General features: G+C 39.0%; 1 protein-coding gene across 1 annotated transcript; it reads right to left on the minus strand.

The window, feature by feature from the left end:
* Positions 1–2,895: 2,895 nt before the first annotated feature.
* On the minus strand, positions 2,896–27,491 carry LOC108889071 (lysophosphatidylcholine acyltransferase 1). Its single transcript, XM_018685384.2, has 14 exons — positions 26,981–27,491; positions 20,482–20,621; positions 19,088–19,302; positions 15,904–16,016; positions 15,398–15,458; positions 15,096–15,154; positions 12,628–12,662; positions 11,779–11,833; positions 11,450–11,532; positions 9,578–9,703; positions 8,779–8,932; positions 8,216–8,314; positions 7,597–7,738; positions 2,896–7,368 (listed from the first exon to the last, which is right to left on the minus strand). Exons 1-14 carry the CDS (start codon positions 27,101–27,103, stop codon positions 7,136–7,138), a joined length of 1,638 nt encoding a protein of 545 aa, XP_018540900.1. The 5' UTR covers positions 27,104–27,491; the 3' UTR covers positions 2,896–7,135.
* Between the last annotated feature and the right edge of the window lie 322 nt (positions 27,492–27,813).

Genomic DNA, 27,813 nt, shown 5'->3' on the forward strand with positions numbered 1-27,813 from the left:
TTCTAATCCAAATACTATATATTATAATATTGATCAATAAACATTTGTCTAAAAACAAAGGAAAACTAGGGAAAAAGTCCAAGATAATGACGTTACTCTTCTTTGGTTTGAACATATGAAAAATAACTAAACTTAGATAATAAAAGATAATGAACTCCAGTCTAAGAAATGCTATCCTCTTGATTTACTTGATGGGTGATATTAATTCTACATCCTACTCTGCTGTGACTCAACTAATGTGTGTGAATATGGCAGAGCTGGAAGCAAACTAGTGCAAACTCCTCAATAAATAATCAAAGAAATGAGCTGTTGTTTGTTGCTGTCTCCAGCCCTAAATTGTGCAAGATGTGAAAACAACAACAGCTTGGTTTGACATCTTAAGTTTTTCATGATAACATTACAAATTTATGACTAAACAATTGGTAACTTACTTACTTACCCTTAGGTATTATTTTTCTACAGTGAAACGTCTGCATCATCACTACTGTGTGGGTGTGGTTTGTTCAGATTTGATTGATAATGTCCTGGCAACATAAACAACTGACTAACTGTTGTCAGATTCCGATTCAAATATCACTAAATCCTGATTGGTTCAGGGAAGTAAGGGACTTTTTCAAAATATAAAAACTTTTCAGTTTTCTTTAACTCCTGTGTTAAAATCTACTTGATCGTTTTGCTCAGTAGAAAATTCCCTCCCTGTCTCTGTCCATGACAGTAGTTGCCTTTTTTCTTTTACTCTCTTGTTGCCCCACCCCTCAATAGACCCCAATGACCCACCTACCCAACCTGTCAATTGGCAGAAATCTCATTACCTGTAAATGTCCGACAGGCCTAAGCACAATTCTCCCTTTTCAAACTCAACCAAAACAGGACCAGGGCATCAAATAACACAATCAGCCCGCTCCCCACGGACAGATTTATGACCCTCGTGCCCAGAATGACAGCTTATTGTTTGCAAGCCAATCGTAATGATCAATTGGCCACTAATCCCCAACACTAACGCAGCCGCCACCACAACGCACACACCTATAAAGTGCAATCATCCATCAAGCCTCAGGCCTCATATCAGAAAGCGTTGGGTCAATGTAAGCCGTGCTGGATGTATGAGGTTTCAGATGGAGCTTGGACAACGATGAGGTGAACATTATTGAGTGTCTTGTTTTCATAAATGCAACAGCTGAGACCCAGAGAGAGGAAGAGTGAGAGGGGGAGGGAAAGAAGCAGGGGATGGGTGAAGCAGAGGAAGAGGAGGAATAGGAAAGGGGTGGGGTGGGGGGGGGGGTCTGTTTGCTCCTGCAGGAAGAAAAAAGACATAAAAGAGGAATGAGGACAAATTCTTTGCATATTGAGTCATGACCGGAACCAGTGATTCCAGACAATTAGAACTTTGCCCCCCCCCCCCCCAAAAAAAAAAAACAGACCACCATCTTACCTGCGGTGGAGACTTTTGACAAAGTCTCATTCAGTCGTATAATGAGACCTGCAAAAGAGAATAGTTCTTAATTAAAATAAAACGTAAGAGTGCACTTCAAATATTCAATGTATTCTCTGTGTAATTAATGGTGATGCACAAAAAGCACTTTGTTTCAAGATCCAGACTGAGACCCTGTTACACACAAGGGATTTTTAGTAATCTTTACACTGTATGTCGTTAATGAGTAGCTGGTTTCAACTGACTGATAAGTCCACAGCCATGCTGAGGCTGTACCACACACAGCAGTGCTTTGAGCTAAATACTACCATTGCAACATGCTTACAGTGGCAATGCTAACAAGCTGATGTTTAGCAGGTTTTATGTTAGCAGGGTGTTAGCATGCTAATATTTACCAGTTAGCACAGGTAAGCGTTAAGTGCTAATGTGGCTGATGGGATTTTCTAATATTACTGGTACAGGTGTTTGGCCATGACTAGACAACTGAAAACTGAAAAAGGATTATCAAAGTTACTACAATTCATCCAAAAGGAAACGTGAAAACATGTAGCAAAGTCATGTCATTAGCTATCCAATCCAACATTTCACTGAAAGCAACAAATGGAAATGACCAAAGTCATTAGGTTTCAACATCTGGGAACCACCAATTCATCCAGTAGCTGTTAAAATATTGGAAAAATGAAAATGTTTTGACACTATGAATGTATGTAGAAAATCTCACAACAAATCATCCAGCAGTTGTTGAGATATTTCAGTCAGGACTAAAATGGTGGACAAAGGCTTGACCCACAATACTGTGCCACAAAGCCCCGTCCATCAGTCAAACCTACAGGGAAAGAGACAGGAGATTATTTGAAGTCACTCAACACTACTAAGGACAGCCAGGTTAGCTAAGAAAGATCACCACACAGTCAGTGAGAAATAGCATACATTATCAGTAGAAATCCTAAAATCACTATCATACAAATTCCATCCAATCCCACACAATGGCTTTCTGCAAGGCAGTGAGGGACAGAATATCTATAGACATCAACGTGTAATCAATGAGAACAGAGATCAAGGCTAGTAAAAGAAGAGCTTTGGTAATGGCAAAGTAAACTTGTCCATTAAAAGCCACATCATACATCATAGATATTTCATTTAAAATGTATTGACAGGTCTATCCACTCATATTACTGCCATGGATTTCTCCTGCCAGGGTCTCGGCATACAGCTGTATGAAATATCTTTACAAAATACAACATACCTGATGTGAATCTCAACACTGTGGTGACCTAATAAGGACCACATGTTCACTATGTTACCTCAAGAGGGAGACATTTATCCAATAAGCCAGCACATGAGGAAGGAAGGGACATTGGTTCAAGAGGACATGCTAACTGAAAGGCACAGAACACATTCAGGCTCTACATCATGTGACCATAAACACACATTATAATTTACCTTTATGACAGTGACACTACTGTGTGTTAACAGTTCTTTTTTAATTCAATCCAAGAGTCACATTAACAAGTTATATCATAGCAGTCCTGAACAGACAAATTCAAAGTAGCTTGCAGTAATGACTCTTCATCATCAAAATGCATTAATAAAATAAAACCTGTAGAGAATAGAAAAAGACAGGAAGTAAAGCTACAGAGAAAACAGAGTTCAGTTTCTTGGTCCACATACAGTAAGCCATCAGAAAGACAATATCACTCTGTCAAGAGTACACAAGTCTCTCGTCTTAGGCTCACTGCTGGACAAACTGTGGTTAAGCAGGCAGCAGTACCATAAATACAAGTTTATCTCTCGCAGGTTTACATTTTCTCAGATTGATAGCAAGTAGAAAATGAGATTCACCTCTACTGAGGTATTTAAAATAAAGGGAAGTAAAACAAGTGTGAAAAGAAATGGACCCAGTACTTTTACACAACCCCAATGCGGAATTGTTCTGAATGTAATATTGAATATATAAATAAATGTACATATTTGACTTGCTGATGAAGTATGGTAACATCCTTTAGACCTTCAGATGGAATTTTCTGTTTAAAAAAAAAAAAAAAAAAAAAAACTACATTAGGGGTTACTGTGGCTCAGTATATTTCATCCTGGGCCATGTCTTGAGATATCAATTGATATCACTGTGTCAGTTGTAATTTGTAATCAGATTACCCACCTATGTACAAAAACAGCATGGTTTCCCTCATACATACATACAGGGTGAACTGTATACCAAACCACCTGTTGTAAAATCACATCACTTAGGAGTACATATTTAATACTTATCCATTCCATGGTGCAAACTATTTTCAGTCATTCAAATCTGTACGAGCCATGTTCTACAAATTTACAGTCATTTTCAAGCTACAAAATTTCCACAATCCTGAGACAAAGCAGAAGAGTAGGTCTAGAAAGTGTTTTAGATGTTGTTAACTAACTGAGCTCTTACAGTACAAAATCAAATGTGGGGCAAGGGACAGCTTCAGTTAACTTGTGATCCCTACTTTCCTCTGTGCTCCCGTTACTGTAGCAAACATATGAATGCAAACTTTATCAAATATTCATAGTAACAGAATTGCGCTACAATACTGTAATCTACAAACTTAACAGGCTTTACAGCAATGTGATGTTTCTTTAAAAAAATAAAGAAAATAATCTAAAGTGCAAGCACAAATACATACAGTTTAACAGGACAAAGTAGAACAGGGTGGGGGAGCAATATTAAAAGACTGTGATTGAACATATCAAATGTTAAGTTTATATCTGCGTACAGTCTGGAGTGTTTGTGCGATGTGGCCCGTCATGTGGCGGCAGACATCACCTCAAGGCCTGACACTTACACACTCACACTTTGCTTAGTTCAACCTGCACGCCTCAAACATAAAAAAAGTCAATGAAGACAGGATAAAAAGTGTACATTTGAAAACCATAACTTCTTAGGAAAATGTCCACTAGAGATCAGCGCTTTGTGTAGCTTCTGATTGTGACAAGATTGTCTATACATTCTCTTTTTTTTTAGCATAAAAATTCTATAGATTCAAGGCTATCGGTTTCCATATGAAATCTGCATTTTGTTTCTAAGCAGTCAACTCAGCGGGAATAGTAATAATATTACAACAATAAAACTTTACACTGTGTAGGAGGAATACAGCACAAAACGATTGCAGTATCATACAAAGGAAAAAAAAAGTGGCTCAAATTTCACCATCAATACAATCTGCAGAGGAGAGAAGATCACAGATCTCTGTCATGGCAGTGAAAATAAAAATCATTCATATACGTATATCAAAAATTCACAAAATGTCCTGCATTTGGAATATTCAAAATACATATCAGAACTCTTCAAAAGCATACATCTTGAGAAGGCTTAAAAGATGTGAAATATTGCTTCACTGAAAGCCATAACAGGGATACATGTACAGTATGCATGGTCATGAATGTGATGGGAATACGATGCTCACCAACATGATGAACTAACAAAATTTCAAAAAAGGAAAGAAAAGAGAAACCACTGTAAATCCTTTTTGTGATATCGATGAATAAAAAGTCAACAGTATCAAACAATGAGTGCACAGAACCCGAGTACAACTGGCTACAGACAGATTCTAATGTGTTTCATTTAATCTGCTCAGGAGAGTTATTCCCTTTAACAAATAATGTTTCTACAAAATGACATAATATAAATAACTGCACTATTTTTAGGTTATTTTATCTGCTCCCAGAAACAAAAAGAAGTTTTAAAAAACAGCCAAATAATTAACTGTTAGAAAATGATTGAAATGAGCATCACTGTATTATCTAAATCTAAAAGTTTTGTCAACACATCAGACAGTGTCACTTGATTGTAATCTCAGATTAAGTTTGTTGAATTAAAATCAGACAAAAAAATAAATAAAAAAAGCATGAGTATTGGGCTATTTAGAAAATATCAGGTGAGAAGCGTTAACACAATATTCTTCCCAGTATGAATCAATCAATAATTTAAAAGACCAATAAACTAAGACTAATAAACAACTGCACTATTTGCCTGATTTGACATAAAATTTGTTAACTTAAATATTCCTTCATTTTAATTCAATTTGAAAGCATGGCTCCACCTGGCCCATGATTATAAATACATTTTATGGCCAGAGGCTGCATGTCAGTTTACTGAGAGGCCATTAAATCACATTTGTGACAAATCTTTTTGTGCCAATATGACCATCATTAGCAAAAACTTAAAAATGAGGCATAAATATTACCTCAGGCAGATATTATTCAATTTCTATACTGGTCCCTAAAATGTGATTAAATGGCAAAGGTGCTTGGACCTCTTTCAAAACATGCCTTTGTTGGTGGACATCAGAAACAGAGCAGGTAGGTCAAATTTACAAGTGACTAAGGAGCCAATGGTTTGTTATTAGATCCTTCAAAACATACAGGAATAGTAAGGATTTCAGATAGACTGAGGAATAATATGCCATGAAAAGTGATGGAATGATTGATACTGTATAGCAGTGTAATGCTGAGAGGGAAATAGTATGACCTTGCCTTTGGCAAACCCAACTTCACCACCAATCTAAATGTGCTTTCAATGGTCACACACACTGAATTCTTCCTTGAAAGCCATTACACTGCCGACTGGAAAAGGACAGTACAAATATAAAAGGTGACATTAAATCACCTAATGCATTTTTGGTCCAAGTTGTGTAAATTTAACAATTAAAAAAAAGACACTTGAATCTGCTGACCTGAAAGAAAAAAAATACATCAGTGAAGTTGATGAATGAGGAATGACTGGGCAGAAAAGTACTGATGTCATAAGAAGAAAAAAGAACATGCATGTAACCCAGTGAGCATCAAAAATGATGACATCATACAAGTTAAGTTTTTCATTTTTGTCACTGAACCCTGAGCTAAATCAAATATATCATTGTGTTTATTATATATATGTATATATACACACACACACATATGTATAAGTGTGTGTGTATAATATATATAAAAACAGGCTTGTAGCAATTATGACCATCGACTCACAGAGACCTGAGTTCACCTCAAATGTGGCTACTAAAGCTAAACGCTTCAAGTGGTCAAACAATTGTCACTGGTACCATCAGGCCTCCCTTCTTCAGATAAATAATCCTCAATACTGCTCAAAATAACATGAGCCCATGCATTCTGCACTTTCAGTTCAAAAGGCAGCTACCATTAAAGAAAGGAAATAGTTAAAAGTTACAAATAAAAAGAGAATCCAACACTGATTTCACTAAAAATTAGTTCACTTCACTGTCCAGGGTTTTTTTTTTTCTTGCTTCCCTCCTTTTAAAAACATGCACTGTCAGTACTATGTTGGAGGGAAAAGGAAAAAAAAAAAAGTAAAATAAACTTTTGCCCCGGGGATTTTTATAAGTGCTTGCCCTTCAAGTATTCAAGCATTGTATCTGAAACAACCAGTGTTTGGCATTTTGACGATCCTTTCTATGAAAAAATAAAAAAAAAGGAATTTATAACAAAATAAACTGTTGCCAGGCTGAAAATAACCTCAGAAAATTTCATTGAAACAATACTAATAAAAAAGGGTTAGGTAAACTTCTTCATTTTTGTAGCTGGGGTTACTGAAATAATAGTCCCTTACTGTTCAAACGATTTACTAACTAACCAGTAACTAACAACCCTTTACACAACACCTTCTCACCAGGAGAGGAGTTTGTTTGCCCCCACTACATTTTTCAAACTGTTTTAGTTGTGTTTCTTGAGCAGTCCATCTATTGTGCGATCGTGGTCGTTGGGGCTAAAGTCGGGGCAGATACCATTAGCCGTTTTGGTGGTGGCAGTGCCTTGCAGGTTCAGAGAAGACAGGCTGGGCTTTATTTGGTGACCGTGGCAGGGCCCGGTGTGGAGGCCTGCGTTTTCTGTGTGCAGGTACTCCTCAGCAAAATCTGGGTGCTGCTCCACAAAGCATCTGAACTTGTCTGCGGAAAGACCACAAGAGGGCGCCAGAGGCAAAGAAAACGTTAAACACAATTCTAGAAAAATGCACACAGACTGACTACACTTAATACCTGCACCACAAGAGAGGCTGGGGAAAGCCAGAAAGGAAGACAACTGCTTTGATGACCAGGGAAAGTCTGAAACAATGATTAAATTAAGAAATATCTGGGTTGATTAATACCTAGAGATGGTTTATTAGTTATTCTTACCAAATGTGATCTTCCCTGTGTCTTCAGGGTCGATTGCGGTAAACAGACGCGACACACTGAGGTGAGTCACTCCTAAAGCTGTCTTCAGTATAACTGCCAACTCCATTTCTGTGATGGCACCATCCTCCTCTGCCTCAAACATCTGGGAAAGATAAAGAAAAAAGAGATGCAGATGTCATCTCTTTGACTTTGCCTTGTGGCATGTTACTCTGACAGGGTTGTGAGATTAGGTGCCAGTGAAATCAGTCTTCAAGTGGATGCCCTTTTTCTGAAATAATACATGCTATTATAAATAATGAATGTCTCCTCAGAGGGTTTGTGAGCTCTAAGGTCACAGAACTTGCTCAAGTCTATGAATTATATGAAGCAATTCGAGTGAAAACACAAAAGTGATTCAAACTTGAGCTATTTAATTTTCATGCAACTACAACAACAGATTGGCTGCAATAATAACCCCCCTGATTGCACTTTTTCATTTCATTACTCTGCTTACAAAACCTAAGACACCAACAGTATGTGGCATTTTAACATAGCAAATGTCATGCTGATCCTAAGTAAGCACAGAAAGCTGTATTCTGTCTGGTGGTTAGATAAGGATAAAGCTTGAAACTGAACATACCTTGAAGGCCAATTTCATCGTTTCCAGAGTTTTGGCAGGTCTGCATACGACAGATAAGGCTATCACATATTCTCTGATATCCATGCAGTTATCTTCATGCTGAATGAAACAAGAGAAAACAACACGTTACGAGAGATGAAGACAGAGCGTGTGAGCAAGAGTACTTACTTGTTTCATAGGAGTGGCTGTGGGTGATTGTTGTCTGAATTGCAAACACACCACTAGTTTGTTTGGGTACTACACTGCAAATGTATCCCTGGATGAAAAACAAGGTGCTGTGATTAGTTTTACAAGTACATCTGGTATTCAATGCAGCTTCCAGGCTTGGTAGTGTTTTTATAGCGACACTGACAAATGACTGCTAGGAGTTCTATCATTCCCTAAACTAGGGCCCATATTGCTTACTATGTAAATGGTGTACATATATAGATAGATATTTCAGTGAGTGTAAAATTCATTATGAAGAAAAAGAGACACAATAAAGCTTAGTTATTTATTAGCGGCCACTGGGGAAGACTGGGGAGCTACCAAGGCTGTACATGAAAAATCTCCTCAGTCATTACCTCATCAAAAAGAGCAAACATGTCTCGCAGCATGTCTGAAACTGGCACATCGAGGAACTGAGCGAAGTCACCCAAGTCCAGCTTCTGCCCCTCCAGCTTCCTGGCTCTGTTCCCGTACTCCTGCAGAACCTTCTCTGTGTTCCGTGGTTTCAGCCTTGCAGAGCGAGAGGAAAAAGCGTTATGTTAATTAATAACTTGACCAGAGTATAAACAGCAGAGGCATTGTTCCCATCTTCATTTTTTTAAAGATGTATATGAACTTCTCACAAATTTGTTTAACCCGTAGTTTGTCGGGCTGCTTTATTTTGAAATGTTTGTTGTAGTATTTGGTCCAGTCTATTTACATTTTTCCCTCCCCTGTTCTCTATCCAGATCCCCCTTTTCTCTCCTCCTGCTCTGTCAGTGGTCCTTGTCACTGCCAACTCCACCGTCAGAGCCAGGAGGGAGTAGACAGTCACGTATCTCCTCTGATACACATGCTGTTGCCAGTTGCTTCTTTTAACCTGCCAGAGAGGTGTTTCACCAAGAAAATGAATTATGTGTGGAGATCTCTGTATCCCCCCCTCAAGATCACATCGTGTGCAGGCACCTGACAAACCAGTGGGAGTCACTGGCGAAGGGGACAAGGAAACAATCCCCAAACTCCTTCCCACCTGCACACCCACGCCACGAATACCACTGCCAGAAAAAGGCTCTGGGTGCCTGCAGTGTTGTGTGAGTATTTGCCCGACTCGCCTTTGTGCCCCTCACTTAGTTCTCATTGATGGATACATTGCATTGGAAGGTTTGAGTGACTCACCCCAGTCTCCTGACGAGCTTGGCAAACTCCAGCAGACAGGTGTCGACTGGCAGTCTCAGCTGGCCTTCTGCCATGGCCAGCTGGCAGTCTTCAAATGAATAGTCTGTGATAGGTACGCCCAGGGCTCTGAGCAGAGCACAGAGGAGACAATAACGGGACATCAGTGTGTGCAAATCAATACAAACTTCGCTTGCGGCTTATAAGGCCAATATAGTAGCCGATACGACCGCTTTTGATGTTCAGAACAATGTGTGCAGTTTTTTTTTTGGCCACCTGCAGAAGTTTCCCCCCCAACCGGGCTCACAGCAGTGAAGCACAGAGTGTGGGGGTGTATGAGAACACAGGTGGTAAGTATAGCCTGTACAACATGAGCACTGCATAAAAGGGTTTACATGAAAAGAAAGATAGGGTGATGAGAATGAGCCACTAACATAGGTGTTCATAACCACTGTTGGTTGTTTCAGACCAGGCTGCACAGAGATGAACCTGTTTTCACTTGTTGCTTTGTGTGAAAGATGTACTGAACAGGCCTTTGTCCCTTCTTGTTGCTGAGACAGACAAACATAATGTACAGTGTTAAAAAAAATAGGTACACCCTTGGTCAGTAATGTTGAGTAATGTTAAGTAATTACAAATCTGGTCCATTTAATACAATTTTAAATGGATTTAGCCACAACCTGAAGAAGAATGAGGCCAATTAATTTGAAAACCCGAAATGTTAATTAAACTATGATGAAAAGTCCATATAAAAGAGCCAGCTACAACAAATGTCAGTACAACCTTCACTAGTGGGATTGTATTCTTTTATTTATTTATTTTTTAATATATTTTATATGTCTGCCATTTTTGATGACAGATTTAATCCTCCTAGGCATGGCTTGTACAAATCTGTGGTGAGATGTTCTGCCATTCTACCTTTCAGCCGCTCTTTGCTGAAATGGTTTTGTTGCTCTACCTTCTGCTTTGAAATACGTCTAGGTATTCTACTGGATTCAACTCAAGGGACACACTTGGTGAGATCATAGTTTTTTTCTTTTTCCTTCTGTAAAAACTGTTGTGTTTTTTCTCTTTTTGCTTTGTGTTTGGGATCACTGTCATGTTGCAAAATTCCTCTCCTGCCAAAGTTCTTGAGGTACGGAGTCATATTTTCATTCAGTACAAACTTACATTCATAGAGCTGTCTATAAATGTCATCTCTACGCCTTTGCAATCATGCAGCCCCATATCAGCACACTCCCATCTCCATGTTCCCTAGTCAGCACTATGCAGTCATTGTGGTGGTGCTGGCCAGCTCCACGTCTAACATGCTGGACCCCATCTGATCCAAACAAATTTATTTTGGTTTCATCTGACCAAAGAATGTGCTGCCAATATTAATCAAGGCTCTTTTCATGTTCTTTGGCAAAATTTTATCTTGCAGTTTTGTGAGTAATGATTTTCTTCTTGAACACTGCTTGTAGGGGTTGACGTCATGCGATGTCCGTTGCACTGTGATTAGTTACTGAAATACCAGTTTCCACATATTATAAGGTTTATCACAAATCACTCATCTGCTTTTCAAGGATGGCTGCTGTGACCTCTGTTATCAGTAGTATGGCTTTTGCTGTACCTCCTAACCACTGCTGCAACTGTGTTTTGGTTCAGTAGCCTACTGATGCTCTTGGAGACTCACAATTGGGTTTATTTTATGACCTTGTTTGTGCAATCAGCCTTTATTGTAAATCACAAGTGTAATCACTTTTGCAGTGAAGGCAGGTACACTCGCTTTTGCTGCAGTGGTCACAGATGTATACATGTTTTTGCATGGAGGTTGCCTTTGTACTGTACAAAGGGTGAACAGCCAACAAGATAGGAACAATTCATTCAACTTACTTTGCCATGACACGTCTCACGTTGATAGCGAAGAGAGCAGGGTTCTTTTTTTCCTCCTCTGATGGTGTGTAGATGGGAAGGAACTGTGGAGGGAGCAGATCACTGGTATTAAATAAACTTTTTAAGTGTATGGGCATATTTTTAGTTTAAGTGTTCACAGACTTTTCAAATACACACTCAAACACAGAAATGAGAATTGCACAGTATTGTTGGGACATATATTGTACAATATCTTGAAGAAATAAAGAAGAGAATAGAATTAATTACAGTTAAACCCTGGCTGTCTTAATTTGGAATTAGGCAGTATGGAGAGGTACTTTTGCGCTCACCTCGATCACAAACTCGTTGTGCAACTGGCAGAGTGTCAACCACAAGATTTCAAACCTGGATAATAAACAGACAATAAACAAATACAGAACACACTCTACTTTTTCCACATTATTGCCACAGTTTACATGCATCAATCCTCTAGGAGGTACCTTTCAAAGCTTTGCATGCCTGGATCTGGACAGATAGGTGCAGATATTTTTAAATGTTTTGGTTTCGCCTTTAGCTGGGCCTAGTACAGAACAAGATGCATGTAAGCTCAGTTTAGAGACAGAGCCAACCATATGGGCACCTAAATATGGTGTTACTATTAAACTTATTATGTCATGGTTGGAAAGAAATGTCTTTTTATAATCTATGTGCATGAGTTTGTGTGTGTGGGTGTGTTTTAGATATTTTGTCAAATAGTATATGGTTCTGCTCAGCTGAGTTGGGAAGACGGCCAACAGCATCCAGAGAGCCACCATGATGGAATCCAAACAGAACATAGTTTTCTAAGGACTCTTCAGAGATGGATAACAAGGACAGTCTTTCTTCCACAGCCATAACTATTCTGCTTCCAAGTTGTTCATTACCAAGATATAGCCTGCACTTGAGTTGTAGATTGAAACCTTTGCTGTCATGCATAACAGTAATTGTATATATATTGAACACTGGAAGTAAAAAAGAAAAAAACATATTGTTGGTTTTTTTATATTTGAGCTAACACATAGGTTTATTCATTGAGCGATCTGAATTTTATCTAAAAAACAGAACAGAACAAACATTTTCTTGCTATCTTAAGACCAAGCACAACGTGACAAACACCGTACATTACACACAAATATAAAATGAATCAATTGTGCACTTACGCTCCAGGTCCTTGCCATGTCCATGTGATTGTGTCCTGTAAAAAGCACATAAAGCCAAGACAGTGTTACACAGACTAAATTAAAAATAAATCAAAATATTTCAGGGTGCATTTTCACTGCAGCTGTTCTTGCTTTAAACAGCAACAACAACAGATTATTATGCAATTAGGTTAAGGAAGGAAATCGGTTCCCATGTATTACTCTAGTCTGACCACTCGCTGGTAAACACTGGTTTACATGCAGTGTGGACAACCCAGGCCTAATAAATTTATTTATGTTGACCAAGTTACTCTTGTTTACACGGACATTTCCGAAATCAGGTTACTGTAACAAGTGGGGAATACTAGAGTTACTGAAGTGCATCTAAACACAGTGACTTTGCATATTTTCTTTAAAACTTAAGGTATGTCTCAACTCAACTATTGACCCAACTGATTTCAACTTCCTCACCACACTGTCACGACAGGCACTACTCTGAAATTCTGCAACTGCATTTGTGATTTCTACAACAGATACTGCAGAACATCTTAACACTACCTCTTCAGAAAAAAGAGAGTACATTTGTTTCATCAAACAACTCCTTCTCATAGTGTTCTCCATTGAAGATGGGTTTCAGTAGCTTCAAGCCTGAGCAATGCCTTAGACTTGCCTGCTGAGTCATACCACGATCAGCCAGATTTCCAGGTAGACTAAGAAAGCTCTGAATGCTTCACTGAATTCTGTTCATAAACAGACTCCAACCTCTTCAACCAAATCAGCCTCTTGGGCCTGCCAGTGGGAGTTAACTGAATTGAGCTTCTGTCATGCTTCACATTATGTCAGGCGCAGATAAATTTAGTTGATAAACGTAGCCTCATGTGAGCACCCAGAATTTGTGGCTGTTTGGCTCAGACAAAGATGCTGAAACTTGAACAGGGCAAACTCATACTTTCTCCGTAAAAGCTTTACGTAATTATGTGAGCTTTATATAATCGTTGCCATGGGCTATTTTTTGAAGCACAATGGGAATTAAATCTGAATCATAAATGAAATGAACAGATGTACATGATTTGATCTATAAATAAAAACACTCAAAATTGCTGCCATAGCCATGAGTCCCATATGCCCCACAACATGCTACATCTACATAACGACAATTCTCTACTGGATTACAAAGTCTCACATGATGTCTGTGGACCACAGAAGTAGAGCATTGTAGGTTAGCAGACACAGCTCATCAGTAATATGTAGTAAACAGTGATATGATTTCTGATGGCGCTGTCTGCATTTAAAGTTTCATTATTTGCAAATATTAAGGTATTTATTATAATTTTTTTTAAATGTAGATTAGGTTTCTTTTCTGATAGCAACTTTTTTGTTCTATCACCCAACCATACTCTAGGTAGCAACACCTTTTGCTCTAACACTCCCCACATATTGAAAACCACTCATGCCTGCTCCACAGGCTCTGATCAGTGTTACTCACATTATGCAAGAAGCATTCAAACTGAATGGGAATTCAGTTTTAGGCTGAAAACCCTGATATCCCAGGGACGGTCAAATGCTGCTGAGTCAATTTTGCAAAACGTTACTTAATCAATCATTAATCATTAATGTCCCTGGCAGCCCCTGCCTAAAGAGTTTGAAGACGGACAAGATACGGCCACAACACCAAGGGCTGACTGAGGGAGGGTCTCACGTTACTGTATGGGATTCTGCTGAGTTTTCAAAATGCTTCTGCTTGACTCAGAACATTTTCTCCTTCATGGATACTATATATATATAAACTGTAAAATCTTTGTTCCCACCATGTGACCGGTAAGATATTCACCGATCCACTGAGTATGACTCTGGAAAGATGCGAAGCACGCTACAGGGCATGCATAGTATACATACAGATATGCACACACAATATGGCCCATGCAAATGGCTGACAGAACCAACACAAAGCACTAACACTTTCCCTATTGCAGGCCCTTCACATAATTTAATTTCCTGCCACTGCCACTGATAGGTTTTGACTTTTAACTGTACATAACTCATACCTCACCTATGATGAAACAGATGGGATATCTGCTCTATAATAATCTTAGTGCCTAGGTTGTGTTAATGGCAGTATTACAGCAGCAGATATCAGAGTGAGGCAAAAGAGAGCAGGTCAGAGGTCACTACCTGCTAAATGAAAGTAAGAACAGAGTAAAGAAGATTGTTGATGGGGGTCAGTGGGCCACAAATTAATCTCCAGTAAAACCAGTGTTTAACCAGTCACATCTGTAATTTGTCAAACAGTTAACCTGTGAATAAGGAGACAAGTGGGGAGTCATTCACACTCTATTTCCGATCTGCTTGATATTACAACGTCTTGATGTCAAACAGATTATTTCACAGATTTTTCACTGATCGCATAAAATCAAAAATGTGAATGGGATTTTTCAACAAATAGTGGTGTCATTAAGCGGTGTTACTAAAGAATCCTTAAGCAGTCTTACCAGTTTATTAGGGTAACGAATCACCACAGGCTGCACTGGTACAGCGGGGATGAAGGCCCCTGTAAGAGTAAATACAACATAAAAGATTTATTTCAATTTGTCGTGTCTGCACAAACAATTAACTGGCTTGAGAGCAAGACCACACAAATTAGAATAATAATTGCATATTTGAAAGAGTGCACTCAATAACTAAACTTCACTGTCAGCCAAAAATCTTTTTTCACTTTCACATCTTAATTCAACAAAAACAACAGGCTCCATGACTTCAAAAGATGATGAGAAGAAAGAGAAAGAGGAATTACCTGGCTTAAAGGTGATTAAGCAGGATCTATTGGTGCATGTTCCTTCTGGAAAAATCATTATCTGTAGGTAAGAGAAGACAATGGTTTAAATACTGGAAAATAAAAATTAATTAAATCAGTGGCTACATATTAAACAGCAAGTTAGGTCAGCATGTTGTGTGTGTTGTGTGCAACAACATTTTAGTTAGTTCAACAGCATCTGCAAACCTGATTTACACATAAAAAATACTGTATGAGTGTGCTGTTTACATTTTGGTTTCATAACAACTAGCCAGCGCATCTCAGTTGAAAATATGACTACAGGGAATATAGGTCAGTTGCTGCCATACAGAGTCACCAGTATAGTTTCTTACACAATTTCTGTCCTGTCTTTGGAAAATGAGTTGTGAAAAAGTTCAACTGATGTCTACTGATGTTAAAAATCAGGTACCATTTTGCACGGATTTGGTAACTGCAAATATGAAGACTTTTTCGTATGTGTTTGTGTGTGACTTCTATTTCCTTACCTGAGGCCATTCTCCTCCAGAGTGGGCTCTGCGTTTGATTTCCTCCACAGTCTTCTTTCTGGAGTCCTGGTCTGACCGTGACACAAACACTGGCCTGATGTACTTAATCAAAGCTAGAAGCAAAAGGCAAAGAGAGAATGGAGAAAATACATACAAATTACTACATAAATAGTTATTCTTCGTTTGTATATTTTTTTGACAGCTAAGCAACTAAAACTTCTCTTCATCATTTGTATCTACTGCATTTCATGGTTTTGTTGAGCGAGGGGGAAATTTTGACTTCCAGTTAGAATTGGGTGTAAAACAAAAAACACAATAATTTGCAAGTTCTTTTCACTTAAGTTGGTATATATGCTGTGACTGTGCTTCTGCAGTAAATATCAATATCAAAACTGTTAAATAATCTAATATATTAGGTATCACAAATACTTCACTTACAATGAAAAACCAGCCGGGGAAAGAGCAAAACTCTTCTTTACATCAACCACCGCTCTTATGGTGTCCTTTAACAAAGCACTTAAAACCAAATCACTCCCACAGAGCTGCACGGTGGTGAAGAGTGGAACAATGTGGTTGTACTGAAAGATTCCTGTGTGTTCATGACATATTCATATACCAGTAAACCACTGCCAGGATAAAAACCATATTATCTGAACTACCAGACCAAACAGTATCCAGTCACACTGACTGATCAGTATCACACTATTACAGTTTATGGGCCTTGCTAACCAGCTGTGATATTCTCCACACAAAGACTGGAAGCTGCAGTAAGAAGCTAGCCTAACCATTTTACATGCTGTATTCTTCTGCATTAAGACAGTAAGGTAGTTCCTATAAGGGTTTTAGACACCAAAGGGTTGACTTAAGAAATTCAAGTGACACAGCAAAACAAAACAAAGTTGCAGTGATGGAGTATTAAACTGCTGCTAGCTGAGAATTTAAAACTGAAATTCATAACTTTAGACAGACACCTTCTAATTCAAAAGTGGCAGAGCATCAACAGGCAGAATCACATTGATATCAGCTACATGTGTAATCTCAGCAATATTGTGGAACTGGGCAACAACTCGTTATCATCTTTTAGGGACTTTCAGTGGAGTGATATGATCATATGGTGTAGCAAATGCATATGAGCTTTTACATTTTTTCCTTCAGATGTGTTACAAATGCTAACACATTACAGTGTTAAAAAACAATCAGAAGCATTAAACCTCAACTTTGTTATTTTTATGTGACTTTGTATTTTATACATTTGCCATATCATAAATGATAACAACATATACACACGCAATTGTTCACTGACTACCACACAACCTCCACATGTCTAAAGAAAATTGTTGCAACAACCTGCAAGAAGGTCTTGTCACTTATCTGATAGCATGGCCACTTGATTGTGTCAAACAGATAAACTCCTCAGAGTAATGCAGTGAACACAGAGTTGGTGCATTATTAAAAGAAAACTCAGCCAAATGATGTTTGCATAGTGTGCAATCAGTAGAGACTGAAGACTGAGAGTATCTCTAGCATTTCACCCCTGTTAGGCATAGCTGACCTACAAAGGAAAACGTACAATGAAATGAAAGAGGAACTGTGAACAGACAAAGACTGGGTTTAAATATTTTTAGATTACATTTGCAGGGGGTTTGTAGATGCTGGGAGCATTTTCTTATACATCCCGCCTTTATTAACACATAGAAAAATTATCAAAAGCAATTCCTGGTAGCTCTGTGACAAGAGGAGAGTGAGGATAACATAAGATGAAGAAAGAAGAGGTTGAGGCCATGAGAAGAAGATACTGATTCCAACTGTGAGCTGTCTGCCGACAGGAAGGGATTATGGCTCTAGCTAGTACCCTGAGAGACACTCTACACACGTCACTGCGGCTGATCAGGTCTTAATGCTTATTCTGGATTCCACTTGCATGGCCAGGCATTGGTCTCTGGGTCCTACTACACGGCCAACAACTTAAAGCTGAACAGACACATTAGTGGGTGGCCTGTATTTAACATTTTAGGGGAAGCCCAACATACAGAGACCAGACACACCACATTAATGTTGAAATTGTAAAATGTGTTACTTGTATGCTCCTTAGATTCCTTCAAAACATCATCTTAGCTGACTGCGTGATGCTAACAACAATGTCAATTAGTCAAGGAGCAAATGTGTCCAAATGTTTTCAGTCCTCATACTAGAAGAGCTGCAGTAACTTGGCAAGTTCACTCAGACTGGAGGTTAAAAAAAAAAAAGTGTCTAGTTACCGACTTGGTAGGCAGGGTGGGAGGTGGAGAAAGGAGGGTTAAAGTAACACATACCAAAGCCTTTTACTGTACGCCCTGGCCTTGGACCAAATGCTTAAATTGGCTACTAGAAACGTAACTGAACTTGCAAGCTAGTTAGTAGGATCTGCTATTATACTAGTGTGTGTACTGACTGCAGCTGGGCAATACCTACTTAACCTCTGCATAAGGCCTTGGGCAGTGAACAGACAGTAACTCCAGATACCTTTCTGAAAATGGGATCCATATCTGGCAGTAGTGACACCACAATAAATATAGACTGAAACACTGAAACACACAATAAAATCTTAACAATTTAGAAGCGAGCAGCAGTTGGGATAAATTCTTTTTTTCTAACATTAATAAATAAATTAGAAGGAATAGAAGGAAAAATAACAATCAGAATGTTTTATAGAATCAACTTGTTGAGTCAGATGTGACAAATCAAAGGTCTTCTTGTTGAAAATAACTTCTGCTTCCACTACAACAAGGCTTGTGTGTGTGTGTGTGTGTGTGTGTGTGTGTGTGTGTGTGTGTGCATGCGTGTGTGTGTGTGTGTTACTACTGCTGTGAATGTTAGTCAAGCTGTAGTTGGCTTCAATTCATATAAAACATTTCTGGGAAGTAGATTGGGCAATCCCCTCTGTTTACTGTCTACTGATGTAGGCTGATCGTAGAAACTGTTGTGACCTGCCTCTTACAAGGTGGGAGCACAAGGCACATAATGTGTAACTTGACCTGCTGTGGAACCCACGTATGTTTGTCCCTATGCATAGAAATTCTGTACGCCAGTCACATTTTTTTTGTAACGTTGTTGTGAGGCATCAGATCAGGTTTTTTTTCAGATTAGAGTTATTACATTATTCCCTCCCAATACAAGTCATAGTCAGAAAAGTAACATTACTTACTCCCCCAAAGAGGTATATCCTTGCTCTCAGCCTTCATGACAATTGAGGCCATTGTCATGGTGACTGGGATGGCATCAAAGTAAGAAGAGTGGGGTGCCAGGGTGAGAATGGGTGCTTCTGCAGGCAAGGCCCTTTGCCCTTTGATGGTCATCCAATGGAAGCCTCCCGCAAACCACATGACCCGCATGATGATCTTCAGAATTATGTCCACCAGTCTGGAAACAAGATCATTCAAGTGTGAGGGACACTCTTCATTCAAACTGTAGATGGGGACAAACTGAGACACACTCTATATGATGTAACATGATTTGACAGTCGTCAAATAATACACCGGATAATATGACAGATGTGTATGTTCAATGCCAAAAACATAATAGAACTAGAGGATTAGGGCTAGGTAGGGTCAAAGTTATGAGTCAAAGCAGGAAATAGACAGGATCAGTGAGTGGTGACAAGAGAGAAAACACCACCATAACACTAAGCTCTAACACTGTTAACACCCTGTTAGGCACTTCTCCACAGTGTGTAGAATCTGCCAGTGGTGTAGTCGTCCCCACTGAGTCAATGTTCTGCCTCTCCCCTGTCTCGGCCTGTCAGCGTTTCTTCATTGCCACGACTGCTGAGATCTCACAGCTTAAGTCAAAGATTTAACTGTCATCACTCTAGATCAATCAAGAGCCTGGCTAGGATCTTGAATTTGCTAAGCATAAGGAACACAGATGCTACTTCTTTATGAGAATTCTTTATCAGAATTCCTCCAAAAACTGCAATAGAACAAACAGAAATACAGACATTTATAAAAAGCTTCACTCATCTTTGCATATGGCTGTTGTCTATACACTCAGGCCCAACAGCACATATTCTAAGAGAGTATCCTTATCTATTCTGACTCCGTCACTTTCTTGGTTGCTACCCACGTGTGTCTTTTCTCTGCATTTCAATCACTTGTCTTTTCTCTTCCCTACTTGACCTCCACTCAGTTTTTTAAAATTCTCAATTTATTCTCTCTATATATCTCTCTCCACCATAACCACATACTTCATTGACTAGCATCATTTATACCCAAGTCTCCTATGAAAACATGTCATTCACCTGCTTATTCATTAACCCTTCAGGCAGCATTTTTAGTTTTTTGTTTGAGGCAAGTGTTCAAGAAGAGGAGACCTGTAGCTGCTGTGGGAGTTTCTTGGACATTACACAATCAGGGAGTATGGAGCACAAGACAGACAAAATACAGTGCTGTTGTTGGAACTTGTATGTGAAATAGCATTTTTGACTGCCCATAGCATTCCACTGTTGCTGGCGTCAAGTCCAGGCATGAATCTTTCCAAGACAAATGACTCAATATTACTTGTTTGAAAGAGCAAGAACACATATGCATACAAAGCACTCACCTCCTCCAGAGGCACTGGGGTTCGACGGCAGTCTCGGAGCGTCCCACTGAGGCCAGGAAGGCAAAAGGCCAAGCCAGCAGCATCATGAATGCAGCTATGAGTAGACGGATGGGGAATAGTGTGACTGTCATTAATGCAATCTGTAAGAGATTGAGGAAAAGAGAAAAGGCTTACAGAAACAGATCCATATCAATATAAGTGTTGTGAGCCATTTTAGTTCTTCAAGACTGTGTCCAAAATCACCTCCTCATTCACTACTCCCTACATAACAGACACTCACTTTTCACATCTATAAAATGCTGAGCGTTGCACTGTGGAATTCTTAGCATTAAGTAGTGTATATGCCATGGACACAATGGAAATGTTCTTGTTCCACTGAGGAGTTTTTGAGGGCACTGCATACAGACTCAGAGGTCACTCAAATAAAATGACAGAGGTTAAAATAGTAACCAGAAAGTGATTTCAAACACATCCTCAGTCTCAGGCTGACTTTGGTCCATGCAGTATTTCCTCTAGGATTTGTCAGTGGTGGTTGCCCACCAACACAGATGTTTAGGACAAATGACAATGCCTTGTGTATAATAGTACATCTATCATATATCTTAATTATTGCTGCCACTGGGGAAGCACAATTTTTTTCTGTTATTTGCAGTAATAAAACAATGTATTGAGATGTAATTGATACTAACTCAACAACTTTTTCATGTGCTTCACAATAAATGTTTTTTAACAACTTTTTCTTCTTTCTTCTCTTCTTAAAAAGCAAAGAGGGCTCAAGGTTCAACTGAAAAAGTTCCACGTAATATTCTTATACCATATACCAAAAGTTTACTCCACAAATAGACTATTTTGGTACTGGAGATCACCAGATCTACAGCCTGGCCTCTGTTCACAGCTGCCAGCAGCAGCTCAGCAAAACACGAGTGATCCTACACAAAGAGCTGTGCGTGTAACATGTAAGTGATTATTTAAAAAATGGTTTGATTACCCTCAGATCACAGTATGAGTTTCGTGTGGATGACACTTCTTAGAGCCACATACAGAAACACGAGAATGTAAATATTACATCTAACATATGAGCATTTTCTAATGCTCTGACAAAACCTGGCACTTCATTGTTTGAGTCCATTGGCAGCTGTTTACTTTAGCGCTTTTTATGACTTCCTAATAACAGTGCTTATCCTCTGTCAATATTTGTCCTGATAGCAACCACTGGGGAGCATGAAGTCTATCTGCACTCTCTTATCTGGGGAGAGTTCTTGTCTGACAGTTAAGTAAATTTAAATCAATCAACTGAAAGCTTGCTTGTTAAACTACTGACAAACAATGAGCACCAAACAACTAAACAAATTTTGGTTACTTGTTGAAAGCTAGTCAGTCTTCCTCAAAACATACCCCTGCACTGAGAAATATTACAGACAGACATTATGATGGCATTATCCACATTATAGATGTGTTTTTTTAAGATATTATACACTAATCTTACCACTATCACACTGACACACCACACTAGTTTCTTTTCTCTTTCCAGAGACCTCCAAACTGTTTACTTTCCCAAGATTCTCTTAAGACACATGAATTAATCATGCACTTCTACCACATATAGTTCTCATTTTGTAAAAATCTGAAGTATACTGTTTTGCACAAGAAAGAACAAACACAGTAAGTACCAGTACCTCCTCCCTGTAATAAAAAGGGCCTTGCCTGGAATGTTTGAGAGCCTCTGTATAATGCATTTGTTAAAACATTTATTCAGACCCAAAGCATGAGAATGCATGAATGTCACTTGGAATTAAATAACAGGCAATGCTACAAAGGCAGAGAGGTTATGTAGGAGTTTGAGTGAATTCAGGCATTGTACTAAAAGGCATCTTTCAATTCATGCAACAGGGCTTGTCACCGACTTAAAAATGAATGGGAAAACAAAACAAACATGCATGTGGACTGATGCAACTTGGGAATTGTATTGTAGTTGCCTACATTGTAAAAATACTGTAAAAAAAAATGTGCAGAGTGAACCTGGTATCAAAATCACAGGTTACTCTAAATGCTGAACTGTAGTCAGTAAACAAAATGCAAAGCAAAAATTGGAGTCAACTGCGAACCAGATGTTACTTGTCTGTTTTTGATTTCTCCACCCTGACAAGGACGACCCCGGAAGGTCAAAACCAGGCTGCATTTTTAACCATTAATGTTCAACAAAAAGTTAGGAGAGTAGACCCAGTGTCTCAGTGTGTGAATATAACCATCTGTTTTAATGGGTGTGTATTCTTTAATTCTGAATGCATTGTCAAACCAAGAGAACATTTTTTTGCTGCTGTAACATGTAAATTTCCCACAAGTGAAATTACATTTCTAACCTTTCTTGACTTAATGCCCAAACAGGAAGTTGTGCTAAATAAGAAAAAAAAAGAAAAAACAACCAGATAGACAAGCTGAACTGTATTCACAGTAGAGGTGTGTATGAGCTTCCTGTTTTCAAAATGCAACTGTTTTGCACATATAAACCTGAACAGTCTCCTTGCTGAACTGTGTATAGGGTCATTGAGAGGCTGCAGCAGTGCATTTAGTTTCTTAAATTCAATGGCAAGACTGGTGTGGGGAATGTAGACAAATTTAATACTTCATTTGATATTTGTGCACTACCTTGATAATCATTTGTTATGATATGTCTTTGAGATCTACCTGCAACAAATTTTGCAAAAAACTGCCATGGAGAACGCGCAACTGTCAAACAAGGAAAAATCTTCCATTCTGGCCAATTAAAAAGGGGCAATCAATGATATTTTTAGTGTGTTTCCACTTTATTGGTGTGGGTGAGTTGCTTCAGGTATTGCTGAGTAGATGCAAAACAGTACTGCATTCATGAGCTTAAAAGGCATGCAAGATTAGAAATACAGCAAAACATAAAGCAGAAAAGTCAAGTTTATAGTTGGGACCTCACAGGCTTTTCTTTAACCACACTTTCTGGGCTCAGTGGCGAGCAATACTTTACATGCTACTGGCACTTTACTTGAAGTTATTGAATGTCTTAAACCTGGGGCCTTAAACTGGACAAACGTTCAAAATCTGTCTGATGAATATGTGTAACTATTCCTGTATTCAGATGCCTATTTCAGAGTCCAATGCACAGAAATACTGATCTATACAGTGTGGGAATAAGCTATTGACTCATTGCTGCTTTGGTAGGATCAAAACAGATTTAGGTCTTTGCTGATTCCCCCAATAAATCACACAGGAATGCAAATGAGGCTTGTCAATGCTAAGCTGGGAATTAAATTAACTTTAACATTAGCAGCTTGCCCTCTGACTTACCATCTTTTAGGGTTTATGACTATTTTAAGACTGGAATGTTTTCTGATACTCCAGAGCAGAACAGAAACACTGCAATATGTTCTCACAATAGGGCTATGAATTAGCTCATCAAGGTACCAAACTGCAGGAGCATCTTTCTATGGATTCACGGGTCAGGCTACTGGATTATAGTAGAGACTACTAATGAGTATCTGCAAGTCTCCACAGTTGATCCAACATTTGGGTCCACCATATAAACTATGCCCTCTTTTCTCATAAGCTGTCCCTTTTGACACACACAAAAAAGGAATAAAAGTCAAGGATTGGAAGAGAGGTGCAATGTCTTCATTTATTCTCCACTGTTTTCGGCAGTAGACTCTTGCACTGTGAGCCACAATGCCAATTTACAAAATAATAGTTTTTCATTCAGCTACAGCCTAGTGGCTCTCAGGCCTTTAGCCTACAGGCGATAGCCTTATGGTCTAACACCAACCATACTCTCATGGCCTGGGTTAATCCAACATAACTCATCTGTTCCTATTACCATCTGTTACCCCTCCTAATGTGGACTATGGAGGGTTTTATATGGAATGATTACTTACTAATGAAAAAACAATTCAGAGACAACTGTATCCATCTGTGACAAACCACTGCAACAAAATTGTTGCATTGGTTTCATTACAGTAATTGGCACTGGGGCAACAACACTGAGTCATCTCATACCATTCAGTTACAGTGTGTCACCTAGCACAGTATGATAGGCACAAAAGACAAGGGACATTTAGTACAACCCTTTTTATCTTTCATCCTAAAAGAAATGATGTGGGTTCATCTGTGTATGACTAGTCATCTGACAGACACCACTCTTGCTTTATTTGCTGTAGTCAGTGTTTCAGTTCAGGTTGTGCCTTCCTCATGCTGCTGTGGATGTGAAAGCAAGACCAGCGCAACGTGCTGAAAGCAGTTGTTCCCAGTTACATCACAACAACTAGGAAACTACAGTAATTTCCATCATTCCATGACCCACTTTTTGTTCAGCACTTAGTGTTTACAAGAAAGCAGTTTCAAGCGCCTATCTGCTCTGACCTCCTTAATGTAATGTTAAAACGTGTATTCATGCAAAAACAGATACCATCTATTTTTGGCCCAGTCGACAAAAATCACATTCTGCAAATTTTAATCTGCACATATAATCACAAGTTAGCACTAGATTCTGTGATTAGTCTAAATAAATAAGCTGAATTCACTGCTCCACTGACTTTGTTGTGTTAAATTTAGAGAAGAAACCAGAAAACATACCTATTCCCTTAGCTTTGATTAACTTGACATTCTAACTTTTCCCTTCAATCTCTGCCAGGAGAGCAAGGAGGAAGGAAATACAGTATGTGTGACCCTCTTCTTATTTGTAAAAAGATACTCTCTCATACCTGCTATGCCAGTGCAGCGCCATTCATAAAACTGAGACTCTCCCATTACACTGAGGTCTGTTACTGAAAATACCTCACAGCTGTGTCCCAGTTCCACAGTGTTTACTAATACTACACAGTATACGCTATGTTCAAATCTTGATGGCAACCATTTAACATGCTGAGAAATTAACATGCTTTACCGTTTTGTACTTACAGGTAACAATGTAATCACAGCTAGACATCAATCAAAGTGCAACTTTGTAGAGCTCCTGCCAATTTTAGATTTAGAGGCAAAGTCTCTGAACTGGTTTTTATAAGATTTATCACACTTATCTGTTTGTCTGCCCTAGAGCTGTAGGTAATAAGAGTCCACCAACACTACATTCATATCAAAGTATTTTAGAATGCATGCTGGCATTTTTTAATAAACATTTTTATATTTTTTCCTGGCGCAAATGTACAATACACTTGAACAGCTCAAACCTCACCTAAATCCCTATGCTACTGTACAAATGTATTTAACAGGATCTACTGACTCAGTATACTGATTAATGGTAACTCATGGGTCATGAGGGTGAATATACAGACACAAACTTCCTTAACTATTTAAGCCGTTCTGAGAGATCGTATGAGGTGAACTTCAAAGAGACCACATGTGCATCCAAATTCAAAAGCAGTCGCAGTTTGAAAGAGCAAGATATCAGCCGTATACATGATGAGTAGAGGTGTCCATCACCTGTGCATAATGCAACATGTTGCAATATTTGGAAAGCCTCAGTTCTACCGTAAGTGTAATATCAATCAGATTAGGAAGGCTGTTAAATTTCTGTCTTGTAATGTCTGTGCAGGCTGCATCTCAGTGATACCTTTTTTAAGAGCAGCGAAGTCCAAAAATATAAAACCAGTGGCTTCAAGCTTGAAGTAGCCTGCAAGTTAACACCTTTTGCTGAGAAGCCTGAAAGCTCTAAATCTGATTATAACAGCAATTACTGATAGTTGCACTGCATGTTTGCTCTGTGCAGCAAAATTGTAAAATATGTAATCAGGTGACTGGTCTATTTTCAACGAGATTGGCAAAAGCGTGTAAATTTTAACATTTGGGGAAAAAATCCATCTAAGCTGCAGATGGGGGAAAAAATGAACATGACTGTCAGTTTTCCATCCCTTTCTCCACCCTCCACATCCACACGTGTTGGCTGCTGAGTAGGACGCACAGTGAGAGCCAACAAAGCAAGAAAGAAATGCAAGGGAAGCTAGAAAACGGCACCGTGTTTAATATAAATGCCACATGTAATTGTTCCCGCAGAGACACGCCTTCCTGGTAAAACCTACCATGATATCTATGGTAACAGTTGAAGAGCAACAAGCTAGGCCCATCGTGGACAGGCGGCCATGCTCAAGTAACTGTATTTCATTTTAGTGGGCTGTTAGCGGATTCCTGGGCGAGACGAGTTACAATTTCACGTTGTATGTATTTATGTGTGAAATACACACCATGGCTGCAACTAAGCATCCATTTTTTTCAAACCCTCCCAGCCCTTCACAGAAGCATTAAAGGGAGGCAGCGAGCCAACAAGACAGAAGGGAGAGAGCAACATGTATGTAGCTAATGTTAGCTGGCTAGCTAACACTAGCTCAGCTGACTACAGGCAATCGGGAAAAACTGCCAAGTTAAACGACGGTGACAGCTTCTCCACTGTGTCGCATTAAAGTGTTGATGTTCTGCAAACAACCGTAACAGCATGTCAACGTATCCGCACACGGGTAAATCAGTAAACCTGAAAACATAATATTACCTTTGCCTTTTCCAGGGGGGTGAATTTCAAGACGTGCACAAAAGGGTTTCTGACCGGTGGAGCTTGGTCCATCTTCTTTCCATCTCCTTCCATCGCACATTGTCTGTTATTCGGTAGCTTCATTCTTACTTAGTCGATGCTGCAGATATATTCTTATTATTCAAAAGAGAAAACTGATTCTGCCAGAAAGGAAGACGCAGTTTCCCCTATCTGTCTTGCACCGTGGCTAATTCAGGTGGCAGTGCAGGGTTATTAACGTTATCTTCCTTCCGCGGACAGCATGGAGGGATAATGGTTAGCTCAGGGATTAGCTGGGGGTATTTGAAGTCGCCGATATCTTTCTGCCTTCCGTGCGCAAGACGCCTTCCTCCACACCGTGCTCCCCAATCAATCCGCTAGCTCTGGATGCTAACGGAGCCACGATTCTTCTCCTCTGAAAGGGCGCATGCGCATGACCATCACTCGCATCCATATCGTTGTGCCTCGCACGATGTGATGCTACCTTCACAACTGGCCGAAATATGCAGTAATTTTACATTTACACAGGGGATTTTCTACCACTGGACATGGACAAAATATAAGCAGCTACAAAGTAGGGTCACTTTATGTTATGTTTCAAACATTTTGAGACCGTTATTACTGTTTTGGTAATAATAATAATGATAATAAAGTGTTTTCAGTTGAAACAAATCCTCACTTATGAGTGACCGCAACTGAAGTGTAAGCATCAAAAGTTTTTTTTTTTTTTAATTTATCTATTTATTTGTAGTGCTGGATTGTCATTTATATGGAAGAGATGACAGTTTACAGCACCGTAAAAAAATACATGTAAA

This window comes from Lates calcarifer, linkage group LG15 (genome assembly GCF_001640805.2).
Source record: "Lates calcarifer isolate ASB-BC8 linkage group LG15, TLL_Latcal_v3, whole genome shotgun sequence".
Classification (NCBI taxonomy): domain Eukaryota; kingdom Metazoa; phylum Chordata; class Actinopteri; family Centropomidae; genus Lates; species Lates calcarifer.